The sequence below is a fragment of the Muntiacus reevesi genome, chromosome 3 (genome assembly GCF_963930625.1).
Source record: "Muntiacus reevesi chromosome 3, mMunRee1.1, whole genome shotgun sequence".
In the NCBI taxonomy this organism is placed as follows: Eukaryota; Metazoa; Chordata; class Mammalia; order Artiodactyla; family Cervidae; genus Muntiacus; species Muntiacus reevesi.
The window spans coordinates 200340748-200366410 of NC_089251.1; the positions used below are offsets into that span (position 1 = coordinate 200340748).

The 25663-nt window shown below is 54.1% G+C and overlaps 1 protein-coding gene across 4 annotated transcripts in view; it reads left to right on the forward strand.

The window, feature by feature from the left end:
* The window catches only part of TFCP2L1 (transcription factor CP2 like 1), a 69680-nt gene extending 47992 nt beyond the window's left edge, over window positions 1-21688 (forward strand). For 2 of the 4 annotated variants that reach the window (XM_065931361.1, XM_065931363.1), the window contains 8 exons: window positions 660-751; window positions 3521-3569; window positions 3655-3748; window positions 5767-5857; window positions 6728-6831; window positions 8982-9148; window positions 13656-13707; window positions 14753-21688. In XM_065931361.1, the coding sequence (XP_065787433.1) occupies window positions 660-751; window positions 3521-3569; window positions 3655-3748; window positions 5767-5857; window positions 6728-6831; window positions 8982-9148; window positions 13656-13707; window positions 14753-14799 (696 nt within the window). In that variant the 3' untranslated portion in view covers window positions 14800-21688. The remainder of the gene's footprint in view (window positions 1-659; window positions 752-3520; window positions 3570-3654; window positions 3749-5766; window positions 5858-6727; window positions 6832-8981; window positions 9149-13655; window positions 13708-14752) is intronic. The other 2 variants (XM_065931362.1, XM_065931364.1) reach the window with 1 other exon arrangement.
* Window positions 21689-25663: the final 3975 nt, after the last annotated feature.

The following is a 25663-nucleotide window of genomic DNA, read 5'->3' on the forward strand; positions in this document are numbered from 1 at the left end:
CCACCCCCCAGGCAGCACCCACATGTCTAGGCTTGCTTCGGGGGGCTCCTTTGTGCTCATTTAGGCTTCAGCACAAGACGTTCCTGGCATTCAGGGGTCACGTCGTTTGTGTTGCTGTGTCTCCCTCGGCTCCAAGCAGGATGCCTCATTTGTTGCAAATACCCGTGGAGTTGTGCTGGGGACAGGCTGCTGCAAGCCAGTGTGGAGGTGCCTGGCCCTGTCGTCTGAGCCCCATCGGGACATGCTGTTAGTAATGCTGAGCTTTGCCGGTGGTTTTCTGTTGGAAGTGGCCCAGTGCTGCCTGTTTCTTGCATTTACACCCATTTGTGTGCGTGGAGAAGGCCTGCCTGTGGGCACCTGGCCTGTCCTGCACCGATGAGGTTTCCCTCTTTGGTTTGGCTGCTTGGAAGCTGTGACAGACGTGTGTCATGCTTTACTTGCCCTGGGGATGACCTTGATGATGAGGTCTCTTCATGGCCGTCTCTGGTTCCTTTGCTGTGGTCCGAGCAGCCCGCCCATCCCTGGATACCAGGTCAGCGTGGGTCGGGTGTTGAAGACTGTGATTTCAAGCCGGGTGGGAGGGCTGGGGAAGCTGGGCTCCTCTCATCAGCAGGACCGGGCCTTCGGGGACCACCGTCACCTGTGCTGTCCTCCCACAGTGCTCCCCGTGGCCCGACGTGGTTTACCAGGTGAATAGTGCCTCATCCCCCAGCTACAACGGCTCACCAAACAGCTTCGGCCTCGGCGAAGGGTACGTGCACCCTCTCTCCTTGTGGTCCCTGGAGTGGCCACAGGCGCGGACTCATCCCCCAGCTTCCTCTCTGGGTCTTCACTGCTCTCGTAGCCCGGCATCAGCGGGGTCTCAGGGCGGTTGACTGGTGTTCATGACCATGTTTAGCATCATGCGTACGGGTTTTCGTGCTTGATTACACTTCTAGAAAGGCCGACGGGTGGGGTAATTAAGCACCCAGCACCCACTCCCTCCCCAAGTTAAGGTGGGCCAGCCTGCCAGCTCCTGGGCCACCTCCTAGACAGCTGGGGCCTCAGGAAGTGGACGTCTGGACCCCGCAGTGGCTGGACGGGCTTCTTAGGTCTTGCATGGTCACCGGGCAGAGGGGCTCAGCTCAGGACCTTCCCCGCCCCCCTGGGTGTCCGGACCCGCAGCACAGAAGCGACTCCACCACCGGTCACCAGCTCTGCCGAGGCCCAGGCCGTGCTGACCCCAAGGTGGCAGATGTGCGGGGGCCCGCAGGCAGCTGTCCCTGCCGTCCTGTGGCGTCACTGTGATGACGCTGCCCTCCCTGTTGGTGGGAGCAGGGAGGATGCCAGGAGGGTTTAACAGGGGCATGTAGAACATATGGGTTGTTCAGAGCCCCTGCTTGGCAGAGAACTTTACTGATGGGCAAGCCAGGCAAGAACTTGATTTCCTAGGTAAGGACAGTCCTCACTGAGAAGCGGGCACAAGGAAGGGCTGTTGCATTTTATTCAGGCAGTAAAAAAAAAATGAAAGTGTTAGTCGCTCAGTCATGCCTGACTTTTTGTGACCCTGTGTAGCCCACCAGGCTCCTCTGTCCATGGGATTCTCCAGGCAAGAATACTGGAGTGGGTTTCCATGCCCTTCTTCGGGGGATCTTCCCAGCCCAGGAATTGAACCCAGGTCTCCTGCACTGCAGGCAGATTCTTAACTCTGCGCCTCTCTGGGGGGCAGATTCCTTCACTTCCTGTAGCCTCAGTTTCCCTACTTCCAGGGGAGTATGAATTCCACACTCAGTCACGGGAATATGTGTAGAGTCCTGGTACCCCCAGACCCGGATCACCTGTATCTGCAGTCACTGATGACTGGCCTAGGAATCCTTGCTGCAAAGGTCTTTCCTTTTTTCCTTATTGTGGTACTTTTGTGGGGCTTTCCAGGTGGCGCTAGTGGTAAAGAACCTGCCTGCCAGTGCAGGAGACATAAGAGGTGTGGGCTCAATCCCTGGGTCAGGAAGATTCCCCTGGAAGAGGGCATGGCAACCCACTGCAGTATTCTTGCCTGGAGAGTCCCATGGACAGAGGAGCCTGGTGGGCTACATCATGGGGTCACAGAGTCAGACATGACTGGAGCAACTTAGCATACACACGTGCACACACGCACACGCACACACACACATGTACACATGCGCACACACACGCACACGTGCACACATACACGTGCACATGCATACACACATACGCACACATACGCACACACGCACACACATGCACGTATGCACCCACATACATGCGCGCACACACAAAGACACACAGAGACACACATATACACATTCACACACACACATGCACATGCACACGCACACATGCATGCACACACACAGACACACATGCGCACACATACACATGCACACACACATACACGCACACATATACACACACATACGCATGGACACACACACGCACATACACATGCATGCACACACAGAGACACATACACAGGCACACACAGAGACACATACACACACATACACGCACACACACATACGCACGCACACACATACATACACACGTGCGCGCGCATGCACACACATATACACATTCACACACACGCACACACACGCATGTACGCACACACATACATGCACATATGCACGCACACACACACAGACACACACACGCATGCACGCACACACATACATGCACATACGCACGCACGCACACACACAGACACATATACACACACATACACACGCACACACACACACATACACATACACATACACATACGCACGGACACACACACATACACACACAGGCACACACATACACACACGCACACATACACACACGCATGCGCACATGCACGTGCACATACATATACACATACACACACACATACACGCGCACACACAGAGAGACACACACATACACACGCACGCGCACACACATACACACGCACACACACACAATATAAATGTTATCGTTTGAACAGTTTTAAGTGGCCAGGTCAGTGACACCAGGCCCACTCACGTTGTAGGACCGCCGCTGTCCATCTAGAAGGGTCACCTCTGACTGTCTTTCTCTTGGCTTAAAGGCCCAGGTTTTCGGGTCTCTGCCTCCCTTTGGGGGAAAGCCGTGAGAAAGCTTTTCTCCCTGTGGGTGCTGTTGCTGCAAAATGGTTCCCCAGGGCTTCCTCTGCCCTCTCCTGGGTGCGGCTGGCCCTTTGCCGCCTTAGCACCAAGTCCCGGTGAGGCTTGAGGCCCTAGGTTAGTCTGCCCTTCCCACTGACTGGGGCTCGGGGTGGGGACCGTGAAGTCTAGCCAGAACAAGCCCGGAGCTTTAGAGCAGGGATGGGGGTGTGTAGCTCATCAGAACCCTGTCCACACCGGAAGCTCTGTTAAGAATTTCCAGGGATGGAGCAGGGCTCCTTCTTGTGTTTTTCTCGAGGCCCCACTTCGTTTCCAGCGAGCCCCAGAGCCGAGGGGCGGGAAGGGCAGGCCAGCAAGGAGCATCCTCGCTGCTCATCACTTCTCCTCTTCCTTTGCAGCAACAGCTCCCCGACCCACCCGGTGGAGGCCCTGCCCGTGGGCAGTGATGTAAGTGAGTGCGGTGGGGCGCTGGCTGCCTGCTCCCGCGGGGGTGAGTGAGCGCCCCCTCAAAGCCTGTCCTCTCTGCCCGCAGCACCTGCTCCCCTCGGCCTCCATGCAGGACGCCCAGCAATGGCTCCACCGCAACAGGTTCTCCCAGTTCTGCCGGCTCTTCGCCAGCTTCTCGGGTGAGCATCTCTGAACGGTGCACAGAACCTACCGGGGTCTCGGAACACTCAGCACAGGCCCTGGGCGCCTAGGCACTGTGGTCTGTCCTGGGGACACAGAGGCGTGTGGTCACTCACGTGTGCTGGCCCTGGGCCCAGGGCTCGATGGGCGGGCCTGCCCTTGGGGTGTCTGCCTGCTCGGGGCTTGAAGGGAGGACCATCTGGGAGCCTTTTCAAGCTGCTCCTTGCCGGTGGGGTAGGCTATGTGTCTCCTGGAGGGGCCCCTTAGCCAAGAAGGCCAGGGTGTACTCAGCAAGCCTCCTGGCCTCTTCCTCCCAAATGCTGCTCATCACATTGTCTCCAGGTAAGCAGTGTGGGAGGTGGTGGCGCAGCCAAGGTGAGAAGGGAAAGCTGGCTCTTCCTTCTTTAAAGGCTTTTCAAGCTCTTGCTGATGAGCCCGTCAGACAGCAGCCCTGAGCTGGCGGTGGTGGAGGACAGGGAAACTGAGCCATGAACCTTGCCCCCGAGCAGTCTAGAGTGACAGGGAGTCAGTGTTGGCTGGAACCAGAGGAGCGGCTGCCAAGGACATCTGTGGTAGCAGAAGGGAAACAGCACCCCAACAGTCATCTTTGAGCCCAGTTCTTCTTAGCACATCCTTTGTGCTGGGGGTGGACAGGATGAGGGCTGTCAGGCAGGGACTCCAGCCTCGGGCAGCTCTGAGTTGGTGCAGAGGTGTAAACTGCCCGTCTCAATGCACTGTGACCCTTCTGTGATGGGCAGGCTTGGAGGAGGGGCTTGGAAGACTGGGATGGAGGCGGGCCGAGGGCGCCTCCACCTTAAGTAGACCTCGTGGAGGAGGTGTCTTTGAGGAAATCCTGGAAAGCGTGAGAGTCAAGTGGGTGTGTAGGGGGGCAGTGATGAGCTTTCCAAACAGAGGGCAAGTGTAAGTTTCCGGTGTGGCCACAGAGCCGAGGGCCCAGGTGATGGGGTTGAGTTGGTCAGACAGGAGGTGAGGTCAGAGAGGTGCCCAAGGACCTTGGTGCAACAGTGTGAGGGCGTGGCTTTTATTTCCTATGAAAGGGGAGCCAGTGTAACTGCAGAAGTGTGCCCCAAACTGTACCTTAACTGTGGCAGGGAAACGGGGTAGATGCTGTAACTCTGGACCACGTGGCTGTTGGCCAGGTTTTAGCAGAAGGCTGATGTCATCCTTGTACCTTGGAGAGTCCACGTGAGCTCAAGGCTCTTGGGGGCTATTTGGTCTTTGAGGAAAGGACCATGTCCACTGATGGTGATCACCTCAAACTGGGAGCACCCGTGATGCCCATCAGCAGAGAGAGGGTACAGGCATTGTATTCATGTCATGAGTACTATCTAAACGTGGGCATGAATGATTCATATTGCCTGCAATACAGATGAACCTTAAATGGAACTTGGAGGGAGAGTCAGACTGAGAAAAGTGCAGTTTCCAGTTCTGTTCACATAAGTGCCATGTGAATGGAAAACTGAGTGAAGCCCCTCTGTGTGTGAGAAATCAGGACAGCAGTTTCCCAGAGGTGGGGAGAGGGGTAGAAGCTGGCACGAGGGGCGTGTGAGCTGGTGGGAATGTCCTGCCTCTCGATCAGGGTGCCAGGTGCATGGGTGTCTGGGTGCCCAGGCTCCCCGGCAGCCTCCAGAGAGCCACGAGTTTCTGCCTACAGGCAGGTACACACGTGATCAGTGCCACGTGCTGATAAGATGCATCAGGGACAGTGATGCTAATAAAAGGCCCAGAGGGAGGGTCAGGCCCAGGTAGAGAGGATGACTAACCAGCAAATGCCTGTCAGTTCTGCTGAGTTTGTGAGCCCCGTTGTCGAGTTCTGACACCTCTTGGGCTATGATCTGATGTTGTTTAGCTCTTGCCGTTTCTCTCTGTGGGACACCCATGCCTCCTGAGATGGAGGCTGGCTCTTCCCTGCCCTGGGGTCGGCAGGGGAGGTGGCCGTGTAACAGCCTTAGGCCTTGGTCACCGTGTAACAGGCCGGCCCCATTCACCTGCCCAGGCGCTGACCTGCTCAAGATGTCCCGAGACGACTTGGTCCAGATCTGTGGCCCTGCGGACGGGATCCGGCTCTTCAATGCCATCAAAGGCAGGTGGGTGTTGGTTCCCGCTGGAGGCAGGGTATGGCTGGTGGCCTGCATCTCTCAGCCCCGTGGACACCTGGTGCGCTTAGCTAGTGGGATCTGGGCTCCTCTGGGGGCGAGTGCAGGCGGAGGTGCCAGGAGTGGGGTGGGGCCAGAGCCCGTGTTGGAGAGGGTGAGATGCCCTGGCTTGCAACCCACCCTGCCTGGAGGCCCACTCCCTCCAGAGAGAGGTGGTCTCTGAGTCTCCACCTCTTGGCTGTGGGTTCTGAGACGCCTGCCCCGTCCTCCCAGTGCAGGGGGCAGGGGGCAGGTGTGGATGGAGTGGTCTAAATAGCCACATGCGGACAGCACCGCTCTGAGAGTGAGAGGGTGTGTCTGGGTTTGAATCCTACATCTGCCTCTTAGGAACTTGGCAACTGGGCCAAGCCCTTAACCCCCGTGAACCTCAGTTTCCTCATCTGTACAATGAGGGACAGTGGTCTGGCTCCCCCATAGATGTGTGAGGATGCAGTGAGCTCAGAGTAAGCCGAAGAATGCATTTGCTCTGATTATCACCCTGAAGAACCTCGTATCTTCAGATTGGTTCTGTGGGCAGAGCCCACTCTGGGCAAGTTGCAGGTCCTGGGTGGGGGTTGAGGGGTTCGCCCATCCCCTGGTCTCCATCCAGCAAGTCTGCAGAAGCTGTCACGGTTCACCTGGGTGGGGTTCTCTCCCTGACAGCTCCTTCCTCAGAGGAGTAAGGCACGCTGTAGCCCCAAAACCTTCTTTCTTCCCCCTAAGTCCCTTCTACTGTTCTTTCCACCCTGCGTTCTGGAGCATTCTGGAACAACAGAGCTCGGTCCCCCGTGCCTGCCCCATGACTTCCTTTCTTCCCACCAGGAACGTGAGGCCGAAGATGACCATTTACGTCTGCCAGGAGCTGGAGCAGAGCCGCGTGCCCCTGCAGCAGAAGCGGGATGGCAGTGGGGACCCCAACCTGTGTGGTGAGTGGTGGGGAGCCCCTCCCCCGGGCTGGTGAGAGGGCAGCAGAGCCACAGGGAGAGTCCTCTGGCTGAGAGCGTCTCCCTGATCCGCCTCGCAGGCCGGAGGGGTTCTGCTGTGCCTCCTCCTGGGATTGGAATGTGTAAGGTGGCGGTCATCCCTGAAAAGGTCTTGTCGCATTTACTGGTCTCCCATCTGGGGAAACAGGCCTGGAGAGGAGACGTGGCCCCCGATGTCCCCGAGCTACTCGGGGGGAACTGGGAGTCGGGCTTTCTGGCTCCCCGGCTGGTGACAGGTGCCGCCTGACAAGTGTATTCCCAGGAGTGTGTCCCCTTGTGTTCCCGCAGCTGGGTGAGGCTTTCCCATTTGGTTTGGCTGCTGCCCGAGAGCGTCTTAGAGCACCTCCGGGGCACACGGTTCTTTGGGGCTAGCAGTTTTCAGCACCTTGTTTCTGAGCATCTTTAAGCGCTGAGTCTGACAAGCTGTCTGGCTCCCCCCGCGTGGTCTGGACTCTGCGTGGTCTGCAGTGAGAGCCCCCTGCCCCCCACCCCTCTCTGCCACATGCCCCTCCAGATCAGCAAGGGACCACTCAGGGTTTGCTGTGGGGGAAACCGAGGCACAGAGGCTGCCCTGAGAGGCCAATGTCCAGTGGCAGAGGCAGGATCCAACTATCCGGCCCCTGGCAGCTGGCGTCCAGGCCTAGGGACGTGTGCCAGTGTCCGGCCCTCCGCTGTAGCCAGTCTGGGAAGGACAGTGCCTGAGTCTCACGGTTTCCTGTGCACGTGGCAAAAGCAGGCAGGCGACCCAGCCCACGCCCCAAGGCTCAGGGGTCTGGAGGGGGCCAAGGTCTGGCTTCCCGGGGGCGGCAGCTTCGGGATTTGAGCTTAGGCTGACCCACTGGAGGGCCTCTTGCTGCCTCACTCGAGAAACAAGATGAGAGGAGTTCTGAGAGGTGGACGGCCGACTGTGCGCCGTTTAGAGCAGTGCTGGTCACCTCCACATTCCCCCAGGGGCGGGAAAGGCCAGAGATGAAAGGTCACAGCCACAGGGCTAACCTGGAATGCCTCTGGTTCTTTGATGCCCGCAGTCCGATTTATTTGAGGAGTAAAATAAGAGAAAGTGGAACTAGCTCTGAAAAGTTGGGGTGTGGGGGGAAAGTACAATGAGAATTCTGTTATAAAAAGGAATCTTGGAACAGAGATTCTGGGAGTCTTACCTGGTTAGCTCTGGAAGAAACAGTACCCAATGAACACATTCTGTGAGCGGTGACTGAGCAGGGGTCAGCATGGGAACTCCTGGGAAGGCGAGCCTGGTGTGGCCGGAGCCCTGCGGCTTCTGCAGCTTCCTTTGAAGGGAGCCACTGTGTGTGTGCATGTGCGTGTCCGTGACCGTTTAGGACACGGAGCTGCCAATCGCATTTGTGGAGCCGAGGGTTTCTTCCTTTAGTTGAGGGAGGCGTTTGGTCGCCTGTTATTTGATCCAGTTGTTTTTTAGTTTTTGAGGGACTTGAGGTCCCTGAGCGTTGAGGTCTGCCCCTCTCCCCCATCACCCATGAGGTTTGCTCCTCCCTAGCTGGTTTGCGTGTTGCTACCAGCCCCATGGTCACTGTTATCCCAGCTGTCTGGTGACGTTCCTGGCGCCACCCCCTCGCCCTTTTGGGTCACGGTGCTCCATCCGGGTATTGTTAGTGCTGTGGCGGGCGGGGGCCAGCGCCTCCCTTTTCTGCTGTTCAGGTAGCAGTTATCCAATGGAAGGGAAGGAACGCAGACACGGGATTTCCTCCACCTGCCCATGGTAGGGTACCCAGCAGGCCACACCTCAGAATCTCTGGAAGTCTCCAAAAAATGCAGGTTTCAGCCAGCTGTTCCTCTTCCAGCTTCTACCCCCAAACGAGACAGGAATCCTGGGGTCCAGGGTGGATCCAGGTATTCTCCATTTTACACGAATTCCCCAGGAGAGGCTGAAACAGGGATAAAGAACACAGTTTGGCATCTTTTCACCTGGCGCAGGGCCGCACAGGGGCCTTGTGGCTTCCAGAGATGCCCCCAGGACAGCCAGGTCTGAGACTCCATCCGGGCTAGTTCTTGGTTTGAGGAGGTGAGGGGGGGAGTTGGCAGCTGGGCTCCTTTGAAAGCAGACGCTTGTTCTATAGAAGGACCTGTCCTCCGCCCACCAGTGTACCACGCCATCTTCCTGGAGGAGCTGACCACCTTGGAGCTGATCGAGAAGATCGCCAACCTCTACAGCATCGCGCCGCAGCACATCCACCGGGTGTACCGCCAGGGCCCCACGGGCATCCACGTGCTGGTCAGCAACGAGGTGAGCCGGCCTGGGGCTCTGGGCGGGGGCAAGACCATGCCCAGCAGGGCCTGGGGGTGACTTCAGCCTGAAGATGGGGGTCACCCGCCTGCCGCCTGCTCTCAGCGGCAGGGTCTGTTGAGAGAGCCTGGAGAGAGGGGTCTGAGGCCAGGACCAGGCTTGGCATAGCTGTCTCCCCTCCACCGCAGAGACTGCACCCCTGCCTCAGGACGCTGGCAGTCAGGGTGCTCATCGGGGCGGGCGGCAGGCGCTGGGGGAGGTGAGACGGGCTGGGTTGATGAGATGACGTGGCTCTTAGGTAACAGAAGCGTCCTGTGCGGAGTGCTGAAGGTGCCACAGCCTTCCGGGGTCTGTCCCTGGCCACACAGGCCTCTGCAGGGCCCAGCAGCCCCTGAGAGAGGATGCAGGTCCAGAGCACAGCTCAGCTGCGACAATGCCCCAGAGTGATCAGATTTCACTGCCGACTCCAGCGGCGGGGTCATCGAATGGGTTTGCTGATGCCGCTCAGCATTCCTGCGTGTTGTGGAACAGAAGCGTCTGAGTTTGTCCCATGCTGGACCCTCTCTCTTAATGATAATGTTGATGAGGAGTGTTAGCATGTCAGCAGTGCTCACGATGTGTGTGCAGCCTTCTCAGGGACTCGTTTAGTCCTGCCAGCCTCCCTGTGAGGCGGCTGCTGTCCTGAGCCCATTTCACAGATAGGAAGCAGGCACAGAGAGGTTGCGTAATTGGCCCCGGGGTGGGCAGCTCATAAGAGCTCAGGCTGTGGTAGAAACACAGGTGGCCCGGAGCAGCAGAGTTCGAGCTTTGAGACGGCAGGCTCTCTGACCACTCCTGAAACGAGGCCTCTGCACAGAGCTGTGCTGATGGGAGCAGGGGCAGAACCCTAGCCCAGCCTGCAGCAGACCCTCCACCCACTCACGGGAAACCTGCTGAGGGTGATGGGGGAAACAGTCCAGGAACGGTGGTCAGGAAAGCCTGGAGAAGGCGTGCTTTGGAGTCGAGCTGAAGTCTCCGCCTAGACTGACTCCTCATAGCCAGGTGACCTTGGGCAAATCTATGTAGTGTCTTTGAGCCTCAGTTTCCATGTCTCCAAAATGGGGATAATTCTACCCAAAGAGCAGGTTGTAGTAAGGATAAAATGAAGAAACAGTGGCAGGTACCAGAAGATGCTAAATTAGCTAATTAGGTAGGCATTTGTTTTTTGGGGGAAGAAAGTGTTGCAGAGAGAGCTTTAAATCTGAGAACATATAACATGTAAGGCTTTTAATGATCTGCGTGTTTCATGAGCTGTCATCATCAGTAGCATCACTAATGTTGTCATCATGACTGCCCGAGCCCCCTACCCAGGAGTCCTGAGTCCCCTGTTGCATGGGAGTTTCATCCTGGGAGTGGACACGGTGATATTTTTCTTCCTTTTTCATTAGAAAGTAATTCACAATTTGTGTAAGAAATCAGGCAGCATAAACCAGAAGAAGGCAAGCATGAAAGGCCCTTTTCTTCCCCTCTGTCTTTTCCTTGAAGAGTTTAGATTAGATGTGATGTGATCCTGGAGGATAATTTCGTGTCTCTGTCGCTTGCCAGAGTGTGTGTAGGTGTGGGTTTTTAAAACACGCACCCAGGATCCATTCGAACAAGGGACTTGATCTATAACTTGTTATTTTTGCCATCAGCTCAGAATTGCTTTCACATCATCACATTCAAACCTAGGGTGGCTGTTCCTCAGCCCCCATCTCATAGATAAAGCACATGAAGCCCAGAGCTACTGGCCCGAGCACGTACTGCAGAAGAGCCAGGAAGGTTAGAGCGCCCTGACATCAGGCAGTGGTCTGGTCTCACAGCACATTTCTGTCGTGAAGACGAAAGCCAAGAATTCATGGAACCCTTGCAATTTCACCAGTCCCTCAAGGGGGTTCCTTCCCCAGCCTGCCCCATGCCTCCCCAGAGCAGGCAGTTAAGCCAGTGAAGCAGAGAATAGAACTCAACACCACCTCCACTAAGTAGGTGACTCTAATTCCTCCGAAGTCCCCTTGCCTCTTAACCTCGAATCAATTGGAAACCTTTGGTTCTTAATTGCCCGGAGCACTGGAGGCAGCCCGACCAGTCGCACAGCCGGCCCCGGGGTGCAAGGGCACTTCATTAAACAAGGCGGTTACTGATTAAGCCCGTGTGGGCCCTGCGTCAGGTCTGGCAGGCTCCAGTGGTGGGGCTGCCAAGAGTCCCCGAAGGAACGGCCGGCAGCGCAGCGTCAATGTACTTCACGCGTCATTAGGCCTGGGGGAGGGGCAGGGGTCGACAGGTGGATGGATGTGCAGGACTTGGGGCCGTCAGCCAGAGCAGGCAATAAAATGTAGGTTGCACTTTTTAATTGGTAAAGGGGCTTTGCTGTCCCGTGGGCCAGTGTGTGCGTTGTGGTGTGTTTAGGTAGGTGTGTGTATTTTCCACATTCCTTAAATGTGTATTGTGAAATGTAGCGTACATATTTAGAGTATAGGAAGCTCATTTGTAGAGTTTAAAGAATAAAATACTCAATACCTGCACTCAGGTTAGTGCAGTGTTGTTAGAAGCCCCTTTGTGAACTAACTCCACATTCCCCTCCACATGCTGGTCTGAATTTTCACACAAGTGGAATAGGAGTGTATTCTTCAGGACTTACGGTTTGTGGTTCGTGCACTTTGAGGGGTTTTGCTGGGGTCACCGGCCCTGCCGAGTGCCCGGGTGTGATGAGGTCACAGCTTGTTGCTGCTGCTTCTCCTGCTGAGGGACAGGAGGCTGCTTCTAGCTTTCGCTCACACACACGGTGCTGTTCTCAGCATCCTTAGATGGGCTTTGCGCGTGTGTGTGCAGAAGGTTGGCTGGGGCACCCACCTGTGGGAGAGATATGTGTGGTCCTCTGTGCCGGCTCCTGTGGACAGTCCTAGAAAGCAGCTGTCTGGATGGAGGCCCCACCAGAGAGGATGCCAGCTCCTATTGCTCTGCATCCTGGTTATATATATATTTTTATCAGAACAGCTTCATTTTACAGACTGGGCCTTGGACGAGTTTTCTAGTCCAAGGTCACTGGGCTGTTAATTAAAGTTCCAGAGAGAGGGGGCTGGTGAATCATTTGGTTCCTGCTACAGGGAACTGAACACAGGATGTTGTGTTAGTTTCAGGTATATGGCACAGTGATTTCAGTTATACATCTGTGTGTGTGTGTGTGTGTGTACACGTGCACGCTCAGTCGTGTCCGACTCTTTGCAACCCCATGGACTGTAGCCCACCAGTCTCCTTTGTCCACGGAATTTTCCAGGCAAGAGTACTAGAGTGGGTTGCATTTCCATCTCCAGAGGATCTCCCCAACTCAGGGATCAAAGCCGCATCTCTTGTGTGTCCTGCATTGGTGGGCAAGTTCTGTACCAGCTGAGCCCCCATACATTAATAGATGCTCTTTTTCAGATTCTTTCCATTGTAGGTTATGATGAGACATTGAATGTAGTTCCCGGTGTAAAGCACTTCAGTTTTTTATCTGGTGCTGTTTTATACACATCTGCTCCTGTAATGGAGAAGGCAGCGGCACCCCACTCCAGCACTCTTGCCTGGAGAATCCAAGGGACGGAGGAGCCTGGTGGGCTGCAGTCCATGGGGTCGCACAGAGTCGGACACGACTGAGCAACTTCACTTTCACTTTTCACTTTCCTGCATGGAGAAGGAAATGGCAACCCACTCCACTGTTCCTGCCTGGAGAGTCCCAGGGACGGAGGAGCCTGGTGGGCTGCAGTCCATGGGGTCGCACAGAGTCGGACACGACTGAGCGACTTCACTGTCACTTTTCACTTTCATGCATTGGAGAAGGAAATGGCAACCCACTCCAGTGTTCTTGCCTGGAGAATCCCAGGGATGGGGGAGCCTGGTGGGCTGCCGTCTATGGGGTCACACAGAGTCGGACGCAACTGAAGCGACTTGGCAGCAGCCGCAGCTCCTGTAATGTGTCCTGCAGAGGGATGGGAAGACCCCATCACTCAGAAAATTCAAAAGCGAAAGAAAATTAGTAACAATTGAGTCTCGTATGAAATGTTGACGTTTTAATTCCCTTCAGGCTTCTTCTGTCCTTTGCATTCAGTTTTCTGTTACTCGAAACTATAGTTGCGGGACTTCCCCGGTGGTCCAGTGGCTAAGACTCTGCCCTCCCAGTGCAGAGGGCCTGGGTTCAATCCCTGATCAGAGAACTGGATCCCACATGCCACAGCCGAGAGTTTGCTTGCTGCAACTAAAACAGATCCTGCGTGCCACCACTAAGACCCCACGCAGCCAAATAAATTAAGAAAAGCAAACAACTGCGTTTGCTCTGTCCATTGACTCTGCATCATATTTCCTCCATGAAAGTAACTCATAACCGTCTCCCTGTGTGTGTCCATGCGGCACCCGTCATCTCTGATGGTTGTGAGTGGCTGGGCTCCGCGTCACTGAGGCTTTTCATTCTCAGAACTCGTTGTTGAAGTGACATGGTCTCTCTTTTGCCTTTCAGATGGTGCAGAATTTCCAAGATGAATCCTGTTTCATTCTCAGTACCTTAAAAGGTAAAACCCGCTCCTCCCCGCCCTCTCTTAATTTAATTAAGGGATGCTGGCTTCACCCCCTGGGTTAACTGGGTGAGGGGAGAGCAGGCCGGTGAGTGGGGCCGACATGGGGAGCCCTTGAGTGAGTGTCACCTGGAAACGTCCTCCGGGGAAAAGAAACACACAGTTCCCGGGAAACTCAGCCTTGGAAAGGTGTGACCTGGAGAGGTGGGCCCCAGGGTCGCTTTGAAAGGGAAATCTTGGACATTCACTGTGTGCTCCACGAACCCAGTACAGAGAAGTGAGACACGTTTGAGTTGCTCTGAAGTGTGAGTCTGGGACTTGCCTGAGGATCCAGGGGCTAAGACTCTGCCCTTCCGACGCAGGGGGCATGGGTTCAATCCCTGGTCAGGGTCAGGGGACGAAGAGCCCACATGCTGCATGGCCAAAAAAAACAAACCAGCGTGGGTCTCCAGGAGGGGCAGGCATGGAACACAGCTGCACTTGAGCCTCCAGGTGCCACAGATTGGGAACCTGGGGCTGTGTATGAAGGCAGAGGGGACGTGAAGGGCCCACCGAGGAAGGGGTCTGAGAAGGAACTCCTCTACCAGGAGAAAGGGGAGACCAGCTGTGACCCCCTCCCCGCAACCCCCATAGGGCTGGGGCAGGTGGTGTGCGGAGTTATACGGGAATGAAAGCCCCTCACTGGGCCACAGACCCTGGACCGTGACAGGGACAGTCTCCTCCCCTTGCTCTCTGGATCCAGCCACCAAGGGCCTTCAGAGACCCAGGCGGCCGTCAAACCCAGGGCCTCCTTACCCGCAGGCCCTTTAGTCCCTGGGCGTCGGGCTGTGGTGGCAAGCCCGCTCTCAGAAAGAAGCTCAGCAAGGCAGCTGAGCAGGTGTGCGTTGGGATCGCTGCTGTTATCTTTGTCTGTGCAGTCTTTCTTTGGTGGCCTCTGCCAGCATCCACGGCAGAGCGTCTGCTGGTACCCCAATCCCAAGGCTCCCAGAGACCGCCACGCCTGCCTTTCTTCCCTCAAAACCACAGTGTTTGTCTCTTGCAGCCGAGAGCAACGACGGCTACCATGTCATCCTGAAATGCGGCCTCTGAGCAGATGCAGAGTGGGCAGCTGCCTCCCGCCCCCAGCCTCACGGACCCCCTTGGATGTAGACTTCACACCCCTGGAAGCTGTGGCGAGGAGGGACCTGGCCCGGCCCGTGAAAGCCCAGACCCACGGACGCTGCGGGTCTGGAGGGCAGAAAGCCAGCAGCTCCTCTCTCCCCCACCTTAGCCCCCAGCTTTGGGACAGTCCCCTGTTCCTTTTCCCGGTCCTTCCATCTGAAAAGGCCAACGGGGGCCACCTGCTCTGAAACCTCTTGCTCCCCTGGCTGGAGGCTGGTTCACCAGGTACCCGGGTGCCGCTGTGCGGGTTCCTTCCGCCCGTTCTCCTGCCTCCAGAGAAGGCTCTGCCTCTCTCGCAGGCCTTCACCCTCTTCTCTGCTGACTGGCTGGGTCCCCGGGCGGCTGACTGCCTGGGGTGGTTCGAGACGGTCCTGTCTCCATGTGGGTTTCCCGTCTTGGTGATCCTGGTGAGCGTCTGTCCTTCCTGTTCCTGGATGGCTTGATGGGTGTTGGGTTGACTCTGCCTTCTGCTTCTTTTCACATTGACCTTGATTCTAAGTGTCTGCTGCTGCTCACAGCCCAGAGGGGGCCTTGCGTTTCTCCACTGCTGGGGTAGACACTCCGGAGCCACCCACAGCTGGTTCTAAGGCCCTTGGGGAGGAGAAGACTGGGCCGAGAAGACTATTTTTAGGCACATTCTCATGAATATAAAAGCGAAGAGAACCAAATGCTTCCTCTTGGGCTTTTTTTGGGCGTAAGTTTGTTTCCTAAGCAGTTGTGGGTGGAGGAGGACTAGAAAGTGAACATCCTGTTGCAGGATCACGTGACCTCGACTACCCTGACGCCAGGTCCTCTTGGATGGACTCACCAAATCCCATTTAGAGAGGACCACTAACCTTCCCAAGCTCCCTAGGGACGTTGTATTTTCTGGGAGGGCTCCCCTTTGAAGGCCTCTCTTTTTCCATTTGTGAGGCTGTGTTTGGGCACTTCTGCGTTAGAGTGGCTGGATCACCTTTCTTAGATAATCGGTAGACTCAGGAACTAGCATCTGTCTCTGTTACTCGGGACCCTGTGATCTGTGTTGCTAACGCAGGTTCATCTAACAGACATGGTGAGCACTGTGACCCATGGAGCAGGATCTGACAGCCTTCAAAGTGGAGCTTTTGGGGACTAGAATGCTTTGGGGGCATATAGAGATGATCGTAACTGGGTAACCTTGTTCTACAGACAGAGAACCTGAAGCCTAGAGGGGCAAAGCCTTATATCCCATGGTGATCGGGCGATAACGTAGATTTGTCATCTAAACCAGGGCATCTCTGAGAGCGAAAGGCGCTCTGGTAGTAATACTGCTTGGACCACAGGTGTGATGTAAGGACAGGCTTCTCATTCCCTTTCCATTTTGGGGCTGCGTGTAGCAGCCTTCTTGAGATATAATTCACACTATACAGTTTACCTATTTATAGTGTACAGTTCTGTGATTTTTTTTTAGTCAATTCACAGGATCACCACAATCAATTTTAGAACATTTTCATCACCCAAGACATCTCATGTATATGGAATCATACAATATGGGGTCTTTCGTGGTCTTTTTTTTTCACCTAGCATAGTGTTTTCTAGGGTCATCCATATTGAACATGTATCAGTACTTTGGTCTTTTTATAACTTAATAATATTTCATTCCATGGGTGAACCGCATTTGTTTATCCATCCATCACTTGATAGATACTTGAGTTGTTTCTGTCTTGGGGCTGTTGTGAACAATGCTGCTATGAAATATTTGTACACGGTTTGGTGTGTTTTCTTTCAGGAATATACATATGACTGGAATTGCTGGGTCATTTAGTAACTCCATGTTTAACTTTTTGAGGAACTGCCAGACTGTTTTCCAAAGCAGCTGTGTCATTTTACATTCCCATCAGCAGTGTCTGAGGGTTCCGGTTTTCCTCCATCCTCACCAACACTTGCTGATGTCTGTCATTTTGATGGTAGCATCCCAGTGTGTGTGAAGTGGTGTCTCACTGGAGTTTGAGTTTGCGTCTCCCTGATGGCTAATGATGCTGAGTCTTTTTCCATGTGCTTACTAACCATTTGTATGTCTTCTTTGGAGAAATGTATATTCATATCCTTTGCCTGTTTGCAATTGGCTTACTTGTCTTTTTATTATTGAGTTGTAGGAGCTCTTTGTATAGTTTAGATGCAGGCCCTTTATCAGATACATGAGGTGTCAAACTGTTCTCTACTTCTGGGGGTTGTCTTCACTTTTATGATGTCCTTTGAGGGACAAATGTTTTTAATGTTGATGATCTCTAAGATAGCATTTTTCTCTTGTTGCTTGTACTTCTGATGTCATATCTAAGAAACTATTGCCTAATCCAGGGTCAAGAAGATTTATGTTTTCTTCCAATAATTTTTATAGTTTTAGCTCTCCCGTAGTCTTTGATTAATTTTGAGTTAATTTATATTTATGATGTGAAGGATGGGTCCAACTTCATTCTCTTGCATGTAGATATTCAGCTGTCCCAGCACCAGTTGTTGAAAACACTATGGGGGTCCCCCATAGAATTGGCTTCATACCCTTGATCGTGGCCCCTAATTCTTGCTGGGTCTTTTTCTCTGCGACATGGGACTGTCATTAGGATGCTCAGCCCATGTTTGGCTCCACCAGTTTTACAACTGGCTTTCTCTCCTTTTCTTTCTGTCTCCCCCTTTCCCTGTTTCAACAATACTGGGTGACATCACTCTCTGATGATCTACAGCCTTTCTGGGTGCTTGGCTCCACACATCAGTCCTAGGGGAAGGCCAGGATCAATCATTTTCTGTTTTGAGGAGACCGAGTCACACAGAAGTAGAAAAACTTGCCCAAGGTCCCCCAGAACCAGAACTGGGTTATTGGTCTTGTGACTTTTGGCATTTTGAGATGTCAAGAGATGCCACTATCCAGGCCAAGTGATGACAGGCTAAAATCTTAATTCTAAAAATGTGGTAGGCTAATATTTTATTTTTATTTCTTCATTCAAAATAAGAGTCCAGCAAGATCTTAAGTTTGCTGTAGGTGGAGTCTTTCATCTGGAATGCACGCTGCATCAGCTCTGCTTACCTTCTCCTCATGGTTATAGTTCAGTCTTGCAGCTTACACAGAAGTAGAGAATAATAAACACCAAAGAAGAATACGCAGTCATTTGGTACCAAAATGTTTTAGCTGCCCAATTCAGCAGTTTGTTCCTTCCACAGGGGTCAGAGGAGCTCCCTGCAGGTTTTTGGATCTTGTGTCTGTTTTGTGAAGGGTGTCCCCTTCACCCCCATGTATTCTGAGCTGTGGCTGCTCCTTGGCAGCAACAAATATTAAAAGGGATCCCCCAAGGGACAGAAGATGTACCGTGCACCAGAGCCACTGTCTTGAACCAGAAACCCGAAGTGGAGGGCTTTTTTTCTCAGTCCATCACGTTTCTTTGCTGGGCAGTTGTCTGAAAAGTTGTGGTAAACCTTCTCCTGGTTACCAAGTCGCCGCTTTGTAATAAAGACTTGGGCTTTGGAATGGGGGAGGGATGGTAGGCCTCTGGAAAGAGCGGGAGGGCAGGGAGTTGGCGGTCTCAGTGTAAGGTACTAAGCAAAGGTCAGATGCTGCTCTGGTGACCTCCTTCCCGGCCACCTTGGGCTTCTTGGGAAGAGCCGTGGACCGAGAGGGACTTTCCCGGGAGCAGAGCGCGGGTGCCTGAGCAGTGCGTCACAAGTCTCCAAGTCCAGACCGGCCTCAGGGGCTGGCCTGCGTGAGTTAAGGTCTGAAAATCATTAACGAGTTAATGAGAAAAATGGAGGAGCTTCTTTTGCTGTTGTCAGTGGAGCAGAGGGAGGCAGCCCCCAGGAGCTCAGAGAAGATGGAAAAGCAAGTGACCAAGAGCCAGGAATCCAGGCCCTCACTTGGCGTGCTTTTTCTACCTCTCTGGGTCTCACCTCCTCTCTGGGAGGCTTCCGGGGCTGTGACTGACTCCGGCGTGAGTGTGTCTGAGGGGGGCATTCCTTTTTTTCCCTCCATCAGAGTTGCACTGTGGGTGGGTGGCGTGTACATGCTTGCTTCCTAGTGGTACGCAGCGCCTCAATGCTTCTGCTTGGATTGGTACACGCTTTGCGAGGTTGCATGCATTTCAATGTGAGACACTGCATCTTAGCCATGTCTTTAGGAATCCAGCCTAGCTTGCAACCAGGGTGACTTGATTCCATCCATGCTCTTAAGAGTGGCCACCAATTGTTCCCTGCAGGCTGAGGCTGGATTCCTTGTTGGCTGGCTGTATGTCTACATTACAGACATGGCATGTGTGCATGCCTGTGTGTGCATGTTCATGGATGCACATGAATCCCCTTCTCTGCCCCTGTATCTGCCCTGAGTGTCCTCAGCTCACCTAGACAGAGTGGTGACTGCTGCTTCCTTTAGGCCTTACGTGATGCTCCTGGTTCGGACTCTGTTGATAAAACTGATTAGGGCACTGTTGCCCTAATTGTGGGGAAAGGCCCATCTTCAGTCCTGCCCTAGGGGGCAGAGCCATGCTGGGAGCTGACATCTAACCAGGACCCCAAAAGCAAGGCCCTCGGACTTGGTCTTACTTGCAGCCACCTCACGTTCCCTGTGTCCCCTTGGGTTGCGTATTCTGTGTGTGACGTCGTCAGTCAGGCCAGGCAGTCGGAAGTATTTGTACATCCTCTCTGATCACCTCCCGGCCCCCTTCCCTCCACTCCGTGGGGCAGAGCAGTGCAGTACAAGACAAGCCACCCCCACCTCCTTCCCTGGGGCCGGCCTGAGAACTCCATGCAGCCTCTGCCCAGTTCCCCAGAGCACCTTGCAAAAGCTGGGCTCTCCTCCCTCCTGCTCCTGCGGGGACTGACTCAGCTCTGAGGTTGTGGTCCCCACCTGGCCCTGTAGGGGCTTTCTAGTGGCAGCAGCCCCAAGAAGTATCTCTAAGAGGTGGCTCTGCTCTTCTGCCCCGGGTAACTGGCAGGTGAGGCGGGGGGGGGCCAGCTCTGCTTAGTCGTGGGCTGAGACACCTGGCTGTTTGGGCAGCCGGGCCAGCCTGTCCCTGCCTTCATCCTGTGGAGTCCCAGACGGGGATGGGGTGGGGATGGGGGCCTGCAGGGGGCTAGCAGGGACCAGGAAGCCTTTTATCATGAAAAGTTTTCAATCCTTCTTGAAAGACGGACCAATATAATTAGCCCATCACTCCACCTCCTCAACGATCGCCCTACACCTGCTCATCAGGGACAGGCCAACTGCGGGCCAAATGCAGCTTCTGGCTGCGTTTTGTAGTCTGTTTGATGACAGGGAACACTGAACTCAATGAAGTAAAATGTCATCCTGTCCTCCCCTCCGCCATTCCACTCCTGTTTGTATTACCAAAACCTGTACTCAGTTATTATAGTTTGAATTTCATCATCTGAAACATTATGGAAACTCACTTTCTCTTATTTGCCTCCTTGAAGCCCTTAAAGCCAAAAATAGGTCTCATCCGGCCTTCACAGAAAAGTGTTGCCCACTGCTGAGCTAGATCTCTGTTACTCTGTATGCCCCCTAAATGATGTTGAATAATATCCTTGAAAATAAGGGCTTTTAAAAACAATAAAAAGTACTTTGTTTGGAGCTTTGAAGCAGGAGCATCATTCAGCTGGGCAGTCTTTGACACCATCCCCCCGCCCCAGACAGTCTTTGCCCCACCTGCTCAGGAACCGCAGTCCTTGGCCCCTTCCCTCCTGCTGTCCAGTTCTTGGACACTTGCTGGGCCTTTGGTCACGGGGCAGGGTGCGGGAGGTTGTGTCCGAGAGCTGGATGTGGGGAGAACACAGTACCGGCTCCGGGCCTTGGTGGGTGGTGGTCTCTTGACTTAGGTCATTGGGACTTTACCGCCCCAGAAGGTGCGCTCTGACCTCCACCTCTCCTGGCACCTTGAGGACCTCTCAGCTGCTCTGGGGTCCCCCAAAGCCCCTTCCACATGTCTGCAGCTCCTCCTCTGACAAGGGAACCGGCTTGTGACAGCTTCAGCTTGGTGATGGGGAGGGTTTCCCTGCCCTCTGCAAGGGTTCCCTGGGCCCAGGGGAGAAGCCGGCCCACAGGCAGCCTCATGCTGGGGCGGCCCCGCCTCCCTGTGGCTTGGCTGGCCATTCTGGGCTCCTGGTTCCCTTGCTTCCAGTGAAGATGGCCAGACACTGCAGCCAGCCCTCTGTTAGCACCAACCGCTGATGATGCTGCCTGGCCTTGCCTGAGTCTGACTTTGGGCTCCGTGCTTTGCCGTTGTCGCATTTGAGCCTCCTCACAGCTCTGAGGCCCCGAAGGCTGATTTCTAGCTGAGGAAATCAAGACTGAGAAATCAGATAGGGGCCCGGGTCCTCTGACTATCGATGGGCTGAGCCAGGGACCCGATCCTGCACCTAGACCTCGCACTCTTGCCCCAGATGCACGGGCGAGTCCTTTCATCCCTAGGGCTCACTTTCCTGCTGACATCATCCCTGGGCTCTGTGCCCTGTGGTGGGGGGGTGGGGGGCAGGGAGGGGTGTCAAGAGGGGGACAGAAGAGGTCATTGTTTGGTGCCTTCCACCATCCCTCCCCTTGCTGGGCAACACCTGGGTTACTGTGCTTACCAATGCTCCTGTATAGAAAGTGATTTCTTTTTTAAAAATGTCACTTCGTTACTTTTCTCCAGATGGGGTGACTCTTCGCTTAAGGTGGTGGGCATCTCAGATGGGGTGGTGTGGCCCTCTGATGGGTCAGGTGGGCATGACATTGGGAGGGGCTGTAGAGGGAAGTGGGCATCAAAGCAAAAGTTGTCTCACTGCCACTTTTTTGTACCTGAAATAAAGCATATTTGCACTTGTTACTGGACCATTGTGCAGACGAGAGATCTATGTGTAGGTTCCCTGCTTGGGTCAGAATGCAAATAAAATTCATTTGTAAGAAACCTGCGTGGCTCAGACCTTTGGCCTTTTGATATTTTTCAGTTGTAAAATGTATGTAACAGGAAATTTACCATCTTCAGCATTAAACAACAGCACCCCCTCCCCCAGCCCCTGGCACCCACCCTTCTATTTTACATCTCTATGAATGTGATTCCTCTGGGGGCCTCGTACGGTCTTTGTCCTCTTGTAAGTGGCTGACCTTACAGAGCATAACGTCCTCAGGGGCTTTCCAGGTGGCCCAGTGATAATCTGCCAATACAAATAATGCAAGAGACTTGGGTTCCATCCCTGGGTTGAGATTCCCCTGGAGGAGGAAACGGCAACCCACTCCAGTGTTCTTGCCCGGAAATTCCATGGGCAGAGGAGCCTGGCAGGCTGCAGTCCATGGGGGTCGCAGAGTTTTTTTCTTTCTTCGCTTTACCATGTGGCTTGTGGAATCTTAGTTCCCCACCAGGATCGAACCCAGACCCCAACAGTGAAAGCACTGAGTCCTCACCACTGGACAGCCGGGGAATTCCCAAGAATTTCCTTTTTGAAGGCTGAATAACATTCCACTGCCTTTAAACACTACATGCTGTGTATCCATCCATCTATCTGTAGACACTTGGGTTGTTTCCACCTCTTATGCATGATGCAGCTGTGATCATGGGTGTGAAATTATCTGTCAGCATCTCTGCCTCGATACATACCCACCCAGAAGTGCAATTGCTGGATCATATAGGTCCATTCCCATCAATGGTACATAAGGGTTTGAATATCTCCACATCCTTGCTGACACTTGTTTTCTCTCTTTCTTTTTTGGGAGGCTAGTACCATACTTGTGGTAAAACTGTTTACCTCCGATTAGGGCTTTAACCCATGCGCTGGGACTCAAGCCTAGCCAAAACCTGGTACCTGGGTTCAGGACCTAATGAAGCTCAGGTTCGTGATGTCTCATCACAGAAAGAATTCCGTGAGAGACAAGGTGATAGGTAAGAAGTGGATTTATCTGGAGAGACTCACTCCACAGTGTGGGCCATCGCAGAGGGCGAGTGTGGCGGGCCTGAAAGATGGTGTGGCTAGCTTTTATGGGCTGGGTGATTTCATTGGCTACTATTTGGGGAAGGGGTGGAGATTTCCAGGAATTCAGCACCAGGCTCCCAGGGACACACAGGAGCCGCTGCGGTGGGAGTGCTCCAAAGTGAGGACAGCTTGGTGTGTTCCAGGATCCAGAAGTCTGACACCATGGGGTTGCCTCAGTCATGTTCGAATCTTTGCAATGCTATGGGCTGTCGCCCTCCAGGCTTCTCTGTCCATGGGACTCTCCAAGCAAGAATACTGGGGTGGGTTGCCATGCCCTCCTCCAGAGGATCTTCCTGACCCAGGGATGGAACCCGTGTCTCTTCTGTTTCCGGCATTGACTCGTGGGTTCTTTCCCCCTAGTGCCACCTGGGCAGCCCAACACTGTGGGGGGTCAGAGTAAACAGATGGAGAGTGGGGATCAGGTCGGATAACACTGTGATTCTTTGGGTTGATAATGTTACCCAGTAAACACACACCTATTAAGAGTCTCACCAAACAATACTTGAAGGATTCCATTTTATGTTTTCTTTAGACATGCAGGTCCAGGGACTTATCTGGGGGTCCAGTAGTTAAGAACCTGCCTTGCAATGTAGGTTCAGTCCCTGGACAGGGAATTAAGATCCCACCTGCCATGGGGCGACTGAGCCTACGAACCGCAACTACTGAGCCAGCACTCCTCAAATAGAAAGCAGCCCACGCGCTGTTCAAAGATCCAAAGTGCCACAACTAAGACAACAATGCAGCCAAAAATAAATAAGTAAATAAATTGCTTTTTAAAAAAAAATGCAGATTCTCACCCGCCAAGTAGACTTCCTGGCCCATCCGTGGGATGCACCCTGCATTTTGACGATCCTGGCATAGAGTCTCATTGGGCAGAGGAAGGGAGTTCTGATTTGGTTTCTCAAGGGGTGATGGGACATAGCCATGGAGGTCCTTAAACTAGGAAGGGTCAGACAGGACTGGGTTCAAAATTCAGAGTTGAATTCAGGAGCTCCTTGAGGCTTCAGAGCCATTGGGAGCTGGATCCTGGCTTGGCTGCTGGCTGTCCAGCTGCCCGTGTGGCCTCTGCCCCAGCAGGGAACTCAAATGTGAGCAGAAGGACACAACAAGCCCAGTGGTGTGTCCCTAGGGGTGCTCTTAGCTTACCGTGGGCAGGCTCTCCCGGTGGCTGGGGCCTAGAGCCGACACCGACCCCCTGACCCCGACCCCGGGGCCCAACAGCAGCTGCCTTCCTGCAGTCCGCAGGAAAGCCGGCCAGGCCCAGGTAGGCAAGCTCCACCGGCACATTCCCCTGCCCAGATCCTTCCAGGTGGGCCAGAGTAGAGCGAGCCCTTGCAGTGTACAAGATGCTCTCTTTCCAGCAAACGTTCTCTTGGCCACGATGTGGGCATGAGGCTTTGGGGATGAATCGCCTGTGACGCCCCATTTATGGCAGCAGGATGGGATGCTGTGATCCTCAAATTGCATCAGAATCACCTGGAGGTCTTGTTCAACAGACTCCCCATGCCCAGGGTTTCTGATTCTGCAGATCTGAACTAGAGCCTAAGATTTTGTATTTCTAAAACATTCCCAGATAGGACTTCCCTGGTGGTCCAGTGGTTAAGACTCTGTGCTTCCACTGCAGGGGGAGTGGGTTCTATTTCTGGTCGGGGAAACAAGATCCTGCATGCCTCACACTGCGGCCAAAAATTTAAAAAGTCCCCAGGCAGTGCCGATGCCGCTGGGCCGGGGACCACACTTGGAGAACCTTCTCAAACAGTGGGACACTGTCTTGGTTCAGAGTCAGCTCTTAGCTTGGTCATCTGGACGAGGGGACTTAACTTTTCCGTGCCTTGCCTTCCTCATCCGTAAAAGAGGACTGATGATGCCCGATTCCCAGGATTTAGTTGCTGTAAAGAGTTTTGAATGACCCTAGCCCACAGTAAGCTGAGTGAGAGCCTTTTTGTCCTGGTTTGTAATTCGCTGGGAAGGGAAAACTTTGACTCATTGGAAAAGACCCTGATGCTGGGAAAGACTGAAGGCAGGAGGAGGAGGGGGTGACAGAGGATGAGATGGCTGGATGGCATCACCGACTCAGTGGACAAGTCTGAGCAAACTCCAGGAGACAGTAGAGAGCAGGGAAGCCTGGCGTCCTGCAGCCCGTGCTCGTGCTCACTCGCTCCTCATGTCTGACTCTGTGACCCGTGGACTGTAGCCCACCAGGCTCCGCTCTGTCCATGGTATTGTCCAGGTGAGAGTCCTGGAAAGGGGCTGCCATTTCCTTCTCCAGGGGATCTTCCCAGCCCAGGAACTGAGCCGGGGTCTCCTGCATTGCAGGCAGACTCTTTACCAGCTGAGCCACCAGCAAAGCCCCACTGCAGCCCCTGGCCTGCATGGATGGCACGGGGTCGCAAGAGGTCAGACTTGATTGAGTGACTGAACAACAACTTCGTCGCCCCTGCTGAGAACCAGTGTCCTAAGCTTCAGAATCCCTGGAGAGGGAGGAGATCCCCAGACACGGTGCTGGGCCCCATCTGCAGAGTTTCTCGTTCAGAAAGGCGGGGTGAGCCCTTGTACTTCTCCCAGTGGGTGCTGTTTGCTGGGGGTGGGGGTGGCCACACTGAGAACCCCTGCCCTTGGGGCGTGCGCCCCCCTGAAGTCACTCTCCAAGTCACTCAAGATGTGGATCTGGGGACTTCCCTGATGGTCCAGTGGCTAAGGCTCTGCTCTCCCAGTGCAGGGGGCCTGGGTTTGATCCCTAGTTAGGGAGCTAGACCCCACATGCCACAACTAAAGACCCTGCACGCTACAATCAAGATCGAAGATTCTGAATGCCACAACTAAGACCTGATGCAGCCAAATAAATTTTTTTTTT